Genomic DNA, 16,446 nt, shown 5'->3' with positions numbered 1-16,446 from the left:
CCCAAATCCATCTAAATATTTCCTCTCTGTGTCTTTGTCCAAATGGCTTTTAAATGTTGTTAATGCACATACCTCAACCACTCCCGCTGACAGCTCCTTCCACATGCATATCACCCTCTGTGAAAAGGTTGCCCCTAAGGTTCATTTTCATTCTTTCCCCTCTCACCTTAAACTGATGCCCTCCTGTCCTTGATTCCCCAGCCCTGGTAAAAAGACTGAAAGCATTCACCCTATCCCTGCCTCACATGATCTTATATACTTCGATAAGATCCCCCCTCAGTCTCCTGTGAAGAAAAATGTTCTAGCTTGTCCACCCTCTCCCTATCACTTAGACTGTTGAGTCCTGACAACATCCTTGTTAATTTCTTCTGCACTCTTTTCGGTTTAATGGCCTATAGCAAGGTGACTAAAACTGAACAGAATACTCCAAATGTGGCCTCCAACTGCACCGTAACTTTCAAACTTCTATACTCAATGCCCTGACTGATGAAGGCTCTTATTTCAAGGGGTGAGATTTTGGTCCCTTATTTCAGAAAAGATATCATATCATTGGAGGTGGTTCAGAAAAGGTACACTGGGATGATCCCTGGGATGGAGGGATTGACTTATGAGCAAAGGATAAACTGGTTGGGACTCTACTCACTCGAGTTTAGAAGAATGAGCCGTAATCTCATTGAAAGAGAGGATTTTTAAGGGGTTTGATGGGGTAAATGCTGTGAAGATTTTTCCCCTCATGGGAGAGTCTAGTCTCAGCATAGAGGGGAGCCAATTTAAGACAGAGATGAGGAGAAATGTCTTCTCTGAGAGGATTGTGTGTTGTTGGAACCCCTTACCACAGAGAGCTGTGTGGGCAGAGTCCTTGTGTACATTTAACACTGAGAGAGATAGATTCTTGATCAGTCAGGGAATGATGGGTTATGGCGGAACAGCAGGAATGTGAATGTGAGGAATATTTGATCAGCTATGATCCAATGGCGGAGTAGGCTGGAGGGGAGTAGAGACTAACAGTTAATGACAATTGGACATTGACAGATTAAAACCTAAAACAATCCACAATGTACCATCTTAACAATACTATTCAAGTTGCAATACAAATCCACAAGTAATATATAATTAAAGAGAAGCACAAAGCTTACTCCTTACGAGATTAATCCAAATCCCAACCCATGTATATATGTAAACACAATTAGGACATTTTACAACCACGGCTCCACTCACTGGTGATTTGTTAACCTTCCTTAACTGGGTTAGCTGAAGTATTATTGTAATGGCTTTACCTCTCATTAACTTTCCAGGAATTAAACTGAATGTCAGTTGTGTGCTGAATATCCTTACTGCTATTTAGAGTTAATTTTGTTGAAGATAAGCCCATAAATATAATTGTGAATGTTGCTGCAGAAGCAGGAACTCTTAGATACTGTCAGCTATAAGTTTGGATTAAAATATTTTAATACCTTACCATTCCTGTCTTATGTCAGGACTGACAATATCTTGTTTGACTGAGTAGTTTTTATTGCGGTTATATTGTACAACCTAACATAAAAATGTGAGCAACAGAGGTAGCTATATAGTCCCTCAAACTGCTCAGTTATTTAATATGGCTATGTCTGATCTTTGACTTCTTCAACTGCACACTCTCCTTATCCTTGATTCTCTGAGAATCCAAAAAGCTGTGTGTTCACCAGAGCTGAGTCATTCAATTCACACAACACAATAGCACATTGTGAACCAGAATCCCATTCCAACAACCAGAGAAATTTCTTTGCTGTGAAACTTCTGGCCAGTAGATCTTTGATCTTTTTGGGGCATGGGTAAAGCATGTATTACTTCACAACAAAATCTTTAAAGTTTTTCTTTAAACCTGGCATTGAAGATGTAATTCACATGATATGAAGCATAACTACATGACAGAGCCTCCCTCAGTGGTTGCACACTGCTGAGTGTCTCAGCTTTGGTGAACGCAATCGCTTTTTGGATTCTCAGAGAATCAGGGATAAGTGGGGTATACAGGAATGTGCAGTTGAGGTAGTCAAAGACCAGTCAGTACCACATTAAATGTGTCACCACATTGCCAGTAGAAGGTGGATGTTTTTGAGAGGATACAGAGGAGGTTCACCAGGATGTTGCCTGGTATGGAGGGCACTAGCTATGAACAGAGGTTGAGTAGATTAGGATTGTTTTCATGAGAAAGATGAAAGTTGAGGAGGAGACTTCATTGAAGTCTACAAACTCATGAAAGGTAAAGATAGGGTGGATAGATTAGATTAGATTCCCAACAGTACGGAAACAGGCTCTTTGGACTAATATGTCCACACCAACCCTCCAAAGAGTAACCCATCCAAACCCATTCCCAATCCAGTATTTACCTCTGACTAATGCACCTAACATTATGGGCAGTTTAGCATGATCAATTCACCTGACCTGCACATCTTTAAACTGTGGGAGGAAACAGGACCACTCAGAGGAAACCCACGCAGACATGAAGAGAATGTGCAAACTCCACACAGACAGTCTCCTGAGGAGGGAATTAAACCCAAGTCACTGGTGCTGTGAGGCAGCAGTACTAACTACTGAGAACGCAAAAAATTGGATTTATGTTTACACTTCCAAGAACAAAATAATTTAGAAGTTGATTTTAAGGAACATTTCCAATGAATCATAGAATCCCTATTGTGTGGAAGCAGGCCATTCAGTCCACACTGACCCTCTAAAGGGTATCCCATCCAGACCCACTCCCTATATCTGTAACCCTGCATTTGCCATTGCAAACTCACCTTTGCCTGCACAACCCACCTAACCTGCACATCTTTAGAATGTGAGAGAAAACCCACAAAGCCACAGGGAGAACGTACAAACACCACACAGTCACCCGAGGCTGGAATCGAACCTGGGTCCCTGGCGCTGTAAGGTAACAGTGCTAACCACTGATCCACCGTACCAGCCACTAAACCACCACACTAGAAAAATCCTTGATTCAAATTTTGACGTTCCATTCCCTTGTAATTGAAATCGAATGTACATTGGGTAACTGAGCCTGAAACGTTTCCATTGCAGCAAACCAGTGCCAAATGACTGAGAGGTGTTACAATTACAGCTGCAGCTTCCTCTCGGTGTCACAAACAAAGAACAAAGAAAAAATTACAGCACAGGAACAGTCTCTTCAGCCCTTCAAGCCTATGCTGATCCAGATCCTCTATCTAAAACTGTTGCCTGTTTTCCAAGGATCTGTATCTCTCAGCTCCCTGCCCATTCATGTATCTGTCTAGATACATCTTAAACACTGCTATCATGCCCACCTCCACTCCCTCCACTGGCAACATGTTCCAGGTACCGACCACCCTCTGTGTAAAGAACCTTCCATGCATGTCTTCCTTAAACTTTTCCCCTTTTACCTTGAGCTCCTAGAAATTGAGTCCCCCACTCTGGAAAATCTTTCTTGCAATAATTTGGAAGACTCACACACCATTCACATCACAGAGATGTTACAAACCAGAAATTGTCAATGAGCCACTGAAGAAGAATGTGAGGGTAGAGGGTCCTTCGATACTTGTTGCTAACCTGTCACTATTGCTTTACTTTCATGAAATTAATGGAAGGCAAACATACAGACACAAGAAATTCCGAGTTGATGCTGAATTCTCTTCAGATCAACCCACTGTCTGCGATTGTTTTGATAATTAGTGTTTATTAATGATGAATTCTTATCAAAACCCTTCAGAAATCGTCAGCTTTCTGTTGGCTCAATGGTTGTTGGGTTTAAGGAGATGACATAGATGAGGTAAAGTACTTTCCTCCTTTAACGTCTAGTCTGTGATTCACTCACTCAAATCCACAGAGATTTGTGTCGCTGGAGAAATTGGTTAGTTCTCTGCAAGAACAGGACTGACTCGAAGTTTTGCTTCCACCTGCCCGGATAGCATGGAATTTCAACATCACATCTTTAACTGAGTTAGTGCAGCAAATCTGGTATGGGGAGAAATCAAGAAGAGGGGACTGAGTTGGATTATCAGCCATGGTCATATTAACTAGCAGAGCTGGCTTGAAGAGCTGAATGCTGTACTTCTGCTTTTCAGGAACCTACATGTATCAATCGTTCTTAACAAAACAAATGTTGTGTTCAGAATAAAAATAGGTTAAATCCAATTCCTCATGTGGGTCACTTTGTGGTCACTTGAGTATTGTGACTGATTATTGCTCTGTTGTGCATTGTATTATGTTGGTTACGCAGAGTGAGATTTGTTGAAACTTTACAGTTGTCTTTCATATTAAGGCAGTTCAACCAATTGTGGAGAAGTATTTCATCCTAATGGTTCCTGGATTATGGAGATATTAACCTCAAGGATCAACTGATCCCTCTCTAAAATGAAACACAGAAATTATTTTCCCTGAAACCAGAGCAGTGATTTTAAAAAGTGGAATCTAATATAATTTCCACCGGACAACAGGCACATTAGGCACATAGGAGCAGGAGTTGGCAATTCAGCCTCTCAATCCTGCACATGATTCGAGATCATGCTTAATGGTCTTCCTTAACACTGTAGCCCCACACTGACCTCATATCCCTCGATGTGATTAGTAAGTAGAAATCATAGTCTATTGTCTTTTGATTCACACATTTTCGGTCCATATTTGCTAAAGTCTATAACTTGTCCAATCCTCAGGCTCATTACTTTCTTTTGAAAACTTTATAAGCCTCCTCCTTTGATCTCATACTATCTTTCACTTTCTCTCAGTTCTTGTTGAGTAGTTTTGCTATTAAGGGATGCATGTTATTGGAAAATTGATAATTAGTACTTTAAATACAAGCCATTACCTATCTACTATCTAATAGTTTAATATTCTTTCCAATCCACCACAGTCAACTTCCTCCTCATCCCTTCAGAATTGCCCTGGTTAGTCTTAAGTCACGGTCTCAAATAGAAAAGCATATTTTCAAACCTAATGGAAAATTCTACCATACTGTGGTCACTACTCCCTGAAGGTTCTTCTTACAACAGGATTATAACTGAACTCTTTTACATTATATTCTTAAAAGGAGTTCAGTTATAATCTTGTTGTAAAAAGGAACCTTCAGGGAATAGATTTGAAATAGCCCGCACCCTAGTTGGTCCCTCAGCATGGATGGCATAATGGCACAAGGTTGAGGAGAGCGGCCGCACATTGCCAGGGACCTGAGTTCAGTTCCAGCCTTGGATGACTGTGTGGAGTTTGCATCTTCTCCCAGTGTCTGTGTGGGTTTTCACTGGGTGTTTCAGTTTCCTTCCACAGTCCAAAGATGTGCAGGTCAGGTGGGTTGGTGCTGATTGGGCTGGGTATGGAAGGGATGCTGCTTGGAGGCTTTGTGCAGACTGATTGGGCCAAATAGCCTCTTTTGCACTGGGGGGATTCTATGGACATATTACCCCAGAAAACTGTCACAAGAATTCTTCTTGCATAGCATTGGTATTCATTAGATTTACCCAATCTGTATGTCAGTTGAAATCATCCGTGATTACTGTATACTCCTTGCTACATACACCCTAGACTTATTCTATGCTTTACTTTACCCCAACTGAATGACTCATCAATATTTGCTGCTTCATGCTGTTCTTAGCTCTACCCAAACTAGCTCCTGTGTGTTTTTGTTCTCCGATCAGAGATTCTCTTTTATAGATGCACTGATCATGTCCTTAATATTAGCATTACTCCAGCTTGCTCTTTTTCTGTCTATTCCTCCTGAATGACAAATATCCTTTCATGTTCAGTTCCCAGCCTTAGTCACCTTGTAACCACATCTGCAATATGCTAATTAATTTGTGTTCTTTTGCTTCTTTAAGCACCATTACTGCACTTACTTTGCTATAAATGCTGCCTCTATTTAGATTAAGTACTTTTAATTCTGTAATTTTAAAGCTATTCTGTAATATGATGCTGGTTCATTCAAGGATTTGGTTCTGCTACTTTCTGCTTCCATTAATAGCATTAATACTTCCCGTAATCAGCTGTGTTATATTCCATCTGAATTTCACCGTTAGCTTCCACCGTCTTACAAACAAGTTCAAACCTTCCACCCACACTATGAGAAAATCTCTCTGCAAGGATATTAGCCCAGTCCTGAAGCTATTACTGAAATAAATAAAATACTGAAGATGCTGGAATTATGAAATAAAAATAGACAGTGCTGAAGAAACTCTTCTGAAGAAGAGAGTCACATTAAAATTGAAATGTTAAGTCTATTTCTTTTCCCACAGATACTTCCAGATCTTCTGAGTTTCATCAGCACACACTTTTATCTAAACTATAACCCATCCTTCCTGTATATGTCTCACTTGTTCTAGAATTGGGTCTCAGTGCTGCAGAAATCTAAAGACTTGTCCTGCTCCATCTTTTTAATCATGCACTCATTCACTCAATCTTCTTGTTTTGATATCCATCAATATGTCTTGATGGAAGCAATTCTGAAACCCTGCTTTTGTGGCTTTTGCCTATCTCCCTGAGATATACTTTTAGAAATTCATTCCTCTTCCTACGAATATCATTGATGCTAACACAAATGTTGACCACTGACTCTTCTCATTCATCCAAAAGGAATGTCATGTAGCCACTTTCTAACATCCTTGATCCTAGCATCAGAACATTTTAGAGTCAGATCATTGGCCCAGAAATACCTGTCTATTCACTGAATATAATTGACTTTCTAATTCCCAAATCTCAGCACCCCCACCTGATGGTGATTGTGATACCATCGGCTTGATTTTGCTCTGATGAAACTTTCCTTACCAGTGGCCAAAATGGAAAACTGATTAGCAAATGAGATGCATTCAGGGGTCTTCTCAACTGATTGTGGGATCTTTCCAGACTGTCCAGTAATTACTTACTCCCTCTCCACATGCCTGGTCTTATTCTATGGTGTGACCACTTTGTGAACCAGGTGAATGAGGTAAAGCAGCTATGTGTCTGGTTTGCAGCTTTGCAGATGCTGCACAGTAACTCCACTCCAGTTTCAAAGCCCAGATTCATGTGATCATCTGGGCCACGTGATTTGTCCATGACTCCCCACATGGCACAAGACGAACATTCCATGCAGCTGAGCTGCCCTGCCATACATAGAACATAGAACATAGATCAGTACAGCACAGAACAGGCCCTTCAGCCCACAATGTTGTGCCAACCATTGATCCTCATGTATGCACTCTCAAATTTCTGTGACCATATGCATGTCCAGCAGTCTCTTAAATGTCCCCAATGACCTCGCTTCCACAACTGCTGCTGGCAACGCATTCCATGCTCTCACAACTCTCTGTGTAAAGAACCCACCTCTGACATCCCCTCTATACTTTCCTCCAACCAGCTTAAACTATGACCCCTCGTGTTAGCCATTTCTGCCCTGGGAAATAGTCTCTGGCTATCGACTTTATCTATGCCTCTCATTATCTTGTATACCTCAATTAGGTCCCCTGTCCTCCTCCTTTTCTCCAATGAAAAAAGTCCAAGCTCAGTCAACCTCTCTTGTTAAGATAAGCCCTCCAGTCCAGGCAGCATCCTGGTAAACCTCCTCTGAACCCTCTCCAAAGCATCCACATCTTCCCTATAATAGGGCAACCAGAACTGGACACAGTATTCCAAGTGCAGTCTAACCAAAGTTTTATAGAGCTGCAACAAGATCTCACGACTCTTAAACTCAATCCCCCTCAATACCTTAAACCTACTTTCAGATTGGAGATGAGAAAAAAGAATGTAAAGTTACTTATTAATCAATCCCAGTCTAATTCTGTTTCTGACTGTGTCTCTCAGGTCTTTTGGTCACATGCTCCTTCAGGTGCTGCTGACTGCCTGTCTTGAATTCAAACTTTTATCTGTTTAGTGTAAAAGTCCATCCAAATATACAGTACCAATGTTTTATTTTCCAAAAAAGTTTTCAGTGAGTCTTTTTCTCTCTCTGTCTTTGTACAGGGACTTCTGTGCTTCAGATAACAGCCACAGACGCTGATGATCCGACATATGGAAACAGTGCCAGGGTGGTGTACAGTATCCTGCAGGGACAGCCATACTTTTCCGTGGATCCTAACACAGGTAGGTTTCCAATACCCAATGGATCTGTCTATTTTTCTACAGTGCGTTAGAATGTTAAAAATGATCATGCTGAACATAAATCTGTCTTGATCTGAAGCAATTAGGCAGCTTTTAAAGCAGGAATCCAGAGCTGTGCAAAAGTGAATGGCCCTTCATTTGCAGCTGCCCCACTGTATGCTTCCATACTTCAGAAAGAGTTGTGTTTATTGACATCTTTCACATCTCAGATGATCTAAAATACTTCACAGCTAGTTTTGAAGTGTGGTCTTTGTTGCAAAGTAAGAAACATAACTTGGAGCAGCTAGTGTTGGAGTAGGGTGGACAAAGTTAGAAATCACGCAACACCAGGTTGTAGTCCAACAGGTTTATGTGGAAGCACTAGCTTTCAGAGCACTGCTCCTTCATCAGATGGTTGTGGAGTATAAGATTGTAAGACAGAATTTACAGCAAAGGTTTACAGTGTGATGTAACTGAAATTATTTATTGAAATTATTAATGTTTTATTAAGTCTCTCATCTTTTGGAATGAACATGTTGGTTTCAGTTCTTTTGTATGTAAATTGCAGAATTTTTTTAAAGTTACATTCGCAACTGTAATGTGTGTGTGAGAGAGAATGAGTTTAAAGAGGTATAAGTCTGTAAGAGAGTGCGTGTGTGCGAGTGGGTGTGTATGTGTGAGTATATGAGCTTATGTAAGTGTGTGTGTGTGTGTGTAGGAATGTCTGTGTTCCTGTGTGAGTGCAGTGGGGTCACCTGTAGTGTGACATGAACCCAAGGTCCTGATTGAGACCATCCCCATGGATACCGAACTTGGCTATCAGCCTCTGCTTGGCTACTTTGTGTTGTTGCCTGTCCCAAAGTCCACCTTGGAGAACGATCACACGAAGGTCCGAGGTTGAATGTCCTGGCCCGCTGAAGTGTTCTCCGACTAGGAGGGAACACTCCTGTCTGTTGATTGTTCTGCGATGTTCATTCATCCGTTGCTGTAGCTTCTGCTTGGTCTCACCAATGTATCATGCCTCAGGGCATCCTTGCCTGCATTGTATGACATAGACAACATTGGCTGAGTCACATGAATGCCTACCACATACATAGTGGCATAACAGGAAGCATAAGAGTGGCCTTGTACCACAGACAACAATGGTTCATGACGGAATAAGGTATTGTTGTCATGTTGATTGAGCAATAAACATTGACCAAGACATCTTGGAGAATGCTCCTGCTCTTCATGGGGTCTCTTGCATCCATCTGAGAGTGATAATTATTTAACATGTTGTCTGAAAGATGGCACAGCTGGAAATATAGCACTTCCTACGTGGTACCACTTGAAGGATGCAGTGTTGCCTCCTGGTGCTCCTCTGTGGGGCATTCGGAGAGTGGCTTAGAAAAATGGATTTCTGCCTCAAATATGAGAAAGCTGCCATGACCAATATTAGCAGGTGTTTCCAAATCCCTTACAATGCTTCCTTCTCCACCACACACACAGATGTCAGAACTGATCAGCTGGACAGGGCACACCTCAGGAGAGTTTCTACAGTTAAATTGACAGTACAATAAATGATGATTGAAACATAAATTAACATGCCAGTTGTTATAATCATTCTCTCTGATACCCTGTTCAATTAATGAGAGATGTGAGTGAGTTGCACACTTGCTGATCAATTCCATTTTTCTCATTTTAATGAACAATTAAAAATCAGTTACTTTGAGATGGTTGACTGACTTTATCTGATGGCTTCACAGAAAGGTCCTGGCAGAGCAATAAACCAAAAAGACCCCAGCAGTCCCACTGTACATCACACTGGACACGTTATTTGAATATGACATAATTTTAAAGATAAGGAGCTAAAGGATGTCTATGAATTAGCCATCATTTGCTATAGTTTCACAGAGGTATCTTGGTCCTGTGGGTTTGTGCAATTTGAAAATCCCGTTTCAATAGAAATGTTTAATTTCAGGTTGACCGATTAATTTGCTAGCAGTAACCTGAGTGCAGGAACACTCCCAAATCCTCTTCACATTGCTGGATCTGTTTCTTTCCAGCCAAATGGAAATATAAAGCACTCACAGAGAAGTACCAAAGGTACAAAACACAATAAACCCGAAATACAGTAAAATGAGACAATGCTTCCAGCTAGAAAATAAATTGGTGAACTAGAACTTGCTAATAGCATCTGCTGTTTCCACTCCTCACAACTCAATGTCTTGCTCACAAAGTTCCCCAAAGTGCCACACGGTGAGATTGATATGAATCACCTGCAAGAGGACATAGAGAAACTTGTAAAAGGGTAGATGAGTGCCAGAATGAATGGGGAGAAGCGATATAATCAGGAGCACAATTCTAAACAGGGAGAGATGGTCCTGGGGCTGATTTTCCATTGACCTCTATAGGTGGAAGGACATATTGAGCACTTCGTTAGAGAAGTATATGGGATCATGGGCTTCACAAATGGAGAGGTTGAGTGCAAAGTTAGGTCAAATCCAAATAAAGGACTAGTTAGTTCTCAACTAGAGTATTGTATCCAGTTCTGGTCACCTCATCTTTGGAAAGATGTGAAGGTTGTTGAGAGAATGCACAGGAGTTTTGGAGAACTTTAGTCATCAAGTTCGATAGGAGGTATTGGTTGGTGAAATGACAGGCTTCGATAAGGTACTTTCCTATTTTTGTATTGTAAAAGGACTAGGGAGATATATTCAATATTTTGGGGAATATGAGGAAAAACTTATTAATGTTGCGGTCGTTGACGACCTGGATCTTGCAGTCCCGGAAGAGGTGAATGTGGAAAGAATAATGGTTTCAAAATGATATTGGATGGTTTAGGGTTAGGTTTTCATGGCTGTGGAGCTGAGCCAGGAAGTAGGAATGCCTAGAATGATCTGCAGAAAGCTAGCATGCATAAGATAGGCTGAATGACCTCCTTCTGTACCATAAATAAATCTATCACTTTTTAATACTTTGGGCAGCTGTAACTTTTGGTCAACATTGAATCAAGCAGTACTTCCCCAATGTGATGTAAAGACGGAGACGTAAACATTGCAAAGACTGCTAAAGGAAATGTCAAACAGAATGTGTAAATAAAATGAAAAATGTCAGAAGAGAAATAAAGTGAATGAAGAAAAGAATTGATTGATAGAGAAAAAAAAAGACAGGAAGAATAAGAAAGAAAACATTTAAAATTTGACATTGTTAAAATCTCTCTTAAAAATTAAAAACACGAATGAGTAAGACTGTACACTTGTAATGGTTAACTTTCCCTGTTTGAGAATTTAGCTAATAGTAATTAAAGCATTAAATTCACTTTGTAGGGTTCATCACTTGTCTAACAAGATTCAATATTTTGTGGTGAGTTTAATGGGCAATCAAAACAGGAAGACAAAAGACAAAATGCTGTATTCATGAAACAAATGATGAACACAACATGGAAACAATTCTGGAATATTGACATTTATCTGTGGATCTAGTCCTAGTTTTGACATTGCTACATCATTTATCCCAATATTTTAGTTGGAAATGACTGAGAAAAATACAGTACTGCTTGCTGGCACAGATTACATCAGTTTTTTTACCTTTTCACATTAGGTGCTAGAATGACTTCAGCTCCTTAACTTCCTCAAGGCAAATGACTTATATTTGTCAAAATAATGGATTCTTGAAAACATTGGGAAGCATGAAGTCTAAATATATTCTGATAACCTGTTCACTTATATATTGTATTTAACAGGATTCATTTAAACTACAGTAAACTATTATACTTTTTTCTTCTGGGAGAATCCATTTAATTCACAACTTTCCAAATAAAAGCATTTGTTGGTCAAGGGTAACAAGCAATTTACAAAAAATCCAACAATCAGTTCTTTGAGATTACAATGGACGTTTGCTATTTTTATTGATATGCCCATAAGCAATGTAGGGCAGTTTTTCAATCTGGATTTGTTTCACAAACCCTGCCTGCATTTTTATTACATGAGAAAGCTAAATAACATATTGCACTGGAATACATTTTAATATCATAAAATTCTCCCTTGATGTTCAGCATAGGCAGCTCTGGGAACAGACTGCGTCAGAGAGAAATACTGCAAGGACAGGCTAAAAAACTTAAGCCAGAAAGTAGGTTTTAAAGAGAACTGTAAAGGAGGTTAAGAAGAGGAAGATAGGAACAGGAGGAGGTCTCCTGAAAATCAACAGGTTTAAGAAACAAAAATGTATTAAAGGTTGGTTAGCTCAGTTGGGTGGATGGTTGGTTTGTGATACAGAGTAATGCCAATTCTGCGTTCAATTTCTATGTCAGCTGAGGTTAGCATGAGGGTCCCACCTACTCAACCTTGCCCTTCACCTGACAGCTGGTGAATTCCAAGTTAAATGTACCAACATCATTTCTGTGTAATGAGAGACCCCTATGGTCCTCTGGGATTATGGACACTTTCCCTTTATTGTTGCAAAGTTAGGGAAGAATTTGACATTGGAGAAACTGAATTTTCATGACAGGTTCAATAGATAGAAGATGTTGAGAGATCAAAATGGATAAGACCATAGAAAATGTTCAATACAACACAGCACAGTGGCTCAGGGGTTATCAACACTACCTCACAGCACCTGGGGCCTGTGTTTGATTTCAGTCTCAAGTGACTATGTGGAGTTTGCACATTCTCCCTGTGTCAGTGTGGGTTTCCTCCGGGTGCTCCGGTTTCCTTCCACAATCCAGGGATGTGTAGGTTAGGTGGATTGGCCATGCTAAAATTGTCCATCGTGTCCAGTGTTACAGACCAGACCAGGCCTCCTCAAAATAGTTTAAGAAAGTAGCCTAGACCCGAAACTTTTCTGATTTTAAAGGCAGTGTGAAGTGCTGTCTTCCTGATACAATGTGACTGGTCAAACCACTCAATGTGAAATAAAACAATTTATTTAAACAGTGTCATTAAAAATACAAACAAAGAAAGGAATTTAGAATTGCTTAACTCTATTGGTAAACTTAACAGAATAATAGATCCAGTACCTATTACCAGTTAACTGTTCCAATATAGTAACATCCCACAAACGCACCCCTTTGGCAAAAACAAGAATTCAGGCACAGATACTCTCATGCAGTTCTCCCATCCAGGAGGAAAAAAAATCCAGAGAAAATTCAGAGAGAGTAGTAACCAGGAGACATTCACTGAAGCTCCCAATGCTGTTGAGACCTCTTTTGGTTCTGATTTTATTGAACAACCAAGACTCAGAAATCGTAATCTGTGAGAGCTGGCCAGATCCAAACAGGCTGTATTTTTTTAAAAAAACTAAGGTGTCCCAAGCTGTTTACTCAAGTGGTCTTCACCCTCTAGCTGTTCACCTCTGTGTTACAGACTCTCTTTAAAAAGGACAATATAACCTCTTAAAGTGGCTGTATCATCACATCAGGAATGTGCAGGCTGGGTGAGCTAGCCATGATAATTGTGAGGATAGGATAAGGGACTGGATGCGGGTGCTTTTCAGAGGACTGCTGTGGACTCAATGGGCTGAATGGCCTCCCTCCGCATGGGCAGGATTCTATGATTTTTCACCCTCAGTGGTTATCGAACATGAAACTCACTATCACCTCCCAGTCTGGTAGAAATTCCCATTGAGTTTCATTGTTGTCATTGAATCAGAAAGCGCATCTCCAGTTTTGAACATAGACCTGAGCTGACAGTTGTATGGCTACAGTCCAGGTCAGTCCTTAGGATTGTTTTAAGATGTACAGATGGAATTAAAATTTCATGTTCCTTTTTTTGGTTTGCGGACCATAAGAAGCTTGAGAGATCCTCTAATAACCTAATTTTATAGAGACCACCTTGAGCTGGCCAGCAAGTTGATGTTCTCCATACCAGGAGTAGGCAGAACACTTCCAGACCACATGAATTTCCACCCAGAGTGAGTGTGAAATCAACCAACATTATCATGTCTGAGTAACTTGATTGAGTTTTTGAACAAGTAAGGGAAAGGATTGATGAGGGCAGAGCGGTAGACGTGATCTACATGGACTCCAGTAAGGTGTACGACAAGTTTCCTCATGGAAGACTGGTTAGCAAGGTTAGATCTCATGGAATACAGGGAGAACTCACCATTTGGATACAGAACTGGCTCAAAGGTAGAAGGCAAAAGGTGGTGGAAGAGGGTTGTTTTTCAGACTGGAGGCCTGTGACCACAAGGATCGGTGCTGGGCCCTCTACTTTTTGCCATTTACATAAATAATTTGGATGCGAGCATAAGAGGTACAGTTAGTAAGTTTGCAGATGACACCAAAGTTGGAGGTGTAATGGACAGCGAAGAGGATTACCTCAGATTACAACACAATCTTGATCAGATGGGCCAATGGGTTGAGGAGTGGCAGATGAAGTTTAATTTAGAAAAGTGTGAGGTGCTGCATTATGGAAAGGCAAATCAGAGAAGGACTTAAACACTTAATGGTAAAGTCCTGGTGAGTGTTGCTAAACAAAGAGACCTTGGGTGCAGGTTCATAGTTCCTTGAAAGTGGAGTCACAGGTAAATAGGATATTGAAGAAGGTATTTGGTATGTTTTCCTTTCTCAGTCATTGCATTGAGTATAGGAGTTGGGAGATTACGTTGCAGCTGTACAGGACACTGGCTAGGCCACTGTTAAAATACTGTGTGCAATTCTGGTCTCCCTGCTAAAGGAAGGATGTTGTGAAACTTGCAAGGGCTTAGAAAAGATTTACAAGGATGTTGTCAGCGTTGGAGGGTTGGAGCAACAGGGAGAGGCTGAATAGATTGGGGCTGTTTGCCCTGGAGTGTCGGAATTGTGACATTATAGAGGTTTATAAAATCATGAGGGGCATTTATAGGGTAAATAGACACGGTCTTTCTGGCATCGGGGAGTCCAGAACTAGAGGGCATATGTTTAAGGTGAGAGGGGAAAGATATAAAAGGGACCAAAGGGGCAACTTTTTCACACAGAGGGTGGTGCGTGTATGGAATGAGCTCCAGAGGAAGTGGTGGAGGCTGGTACAATTGCAACATTTAAAAGGCATCTGGAAGGTATATGAATAGGAAGGGATTAGAGGGATATGGGCTGGGTGCTAGCAAATGGGACTAAGATTCATTTAGGATATCTGATCGGCATGGACGAGTTAGACCAAAGGGTCTGTTTCCATGCTGTACATCTCTTTGACTCTATGACTCTATCTCATTGAGACTTGAGAGTTTCAAAATCCTTGCTGCTCTTGTTAATCTTTGAAGACTCACCTCTATTCATCCACTGAAACCAAATCATCTTTCACAGCAGCTGCAGGGTGGTCCAATGCTATATCTATTTTCACAATTGAAAACTGTAACCATTGACCTTATGTTGCATTAATTCATTCACAGCTAATGGTAATATTTAAGTGGTTTTCTCATGAAAGTGGGAATTGATTTTTACCTTCCTAACTGATTCCAACAAGTTTATTATATATTAACATCTTCATAAGCTTGGGACAGGTTCAATTAAACTGTGTGCACTGCTGCAAAACACTGAAAACAATATTTCTTGTCATTGTCAATTGTATTACTTGCACAGAGCAGGTTTCACTTGAAGTGATTCATCTCATTTGCTTTGAATTATTTTTGTCAATATTCCACCAACAACAGTCCAAAACAATAAACTGTAGGTAGCTTTTACACAAAGGATTTCTAGAAATTTCTGAGCAATGTATGTGCTCGTGATCACAGCCTTCAAGGAACTGAAGGACACCAAAGAGTATGTGTCGTCAATTGATTGTGGGATGATTGGAGGAGGTCCTTCATGGTTATAACTTCCATCAGTAATCATCGTTTCATTATTGGCTGGACTGAGTGGTGAAAAGGTACTTTGAAAGAATTATTTTATCCACATCACTTTGTGTAACCCAAATCAATTGTGTATTCTATGAACCCAGCAGATTGCATTCAAGTTTAGTTTATTGTCTCCTTCAAGAACAGTGATTTAGACAAAGAGAAATCTATTCAAACATTTTTCTTCATAAGTTACAATGTGTGCTCAGGGATAACAATTGTGTTGTATTGTCTATTGATGGAAGTCATTAAAGGCAGTGAGACTACACTACTGACTAATAACAACTCTGTCAAAAGTGAAAACTATTGACTAAACATCTTAAAGTTCCTCATCATTTGAGATGTAATGGTAATGTATGAATGATATGGACAAATTGTCTTTTGTTAGTTTATTAATTAGTGATCTTTTCCTCTTTACGTTCACCTCTGTTTAACACAATCCTCTTCCTCAGGTGATGAATGTGTGATCTTTCCCCATGTCTTCACCAATATCCACTTCATCCAGAGGAAAGAAGATATTCCGAGTTACATGCTTTAATTTTCCTCAAACCACTCCTCCCTCTTGGAGAGATTAATTGCTTCGGTGTTGGCAGCCACACATAAGGGTCT

At 40.3% G+C, this 16,446-nt stretch overlaps 1 protein-coding gene across 11 annotated transcripts in view; it reads left to right on the top strand.

The window, feature by feature from the left end:
• LOC140464825 (cadherin-18) overlaps positions 1-16,446 on the top strand; it is a 742,457-nt gene that overhangs the window by 571,716 nt on the left and 154,295 nt on the right. For all 11 annotated transcript variants that reach the window (XM_072560305.1, XM_072560296.1, XM_072560294.1 and 8 more), the window contains one exon: positions 7,933-8,052. In XM_072560305.1, the coding sequence (XP_072416406.1) occupies positions 7,933-8,052 (120 nt within the window). The remainder of the gene's footprint in view (positions 1-7,932; positions 8,053-16,446) is intronic.

This window comes from Chiloscyllium punctatum, chromosome 41, assembly GCF_047496795.1.
Source record: "Chiloscyllium punctatum isolate Juve2018m chromosome 41, sChiPun1.3, whole genome shotgun sequence".
NCBI classification, from domain to species: domain Eukaryota; kingdom Metazoa; phylum Chordata; class Chondrichthyes; order Orectolobiformes; family Hemiscylliidae; genus Chiloscyllium; species Chiloscyllium punctatum.
The sequence above is the reverse complement of the archived record's forward strand: the minus strand, read 5'-3'. Positions and strand labels throughout refer to the sequence as shown.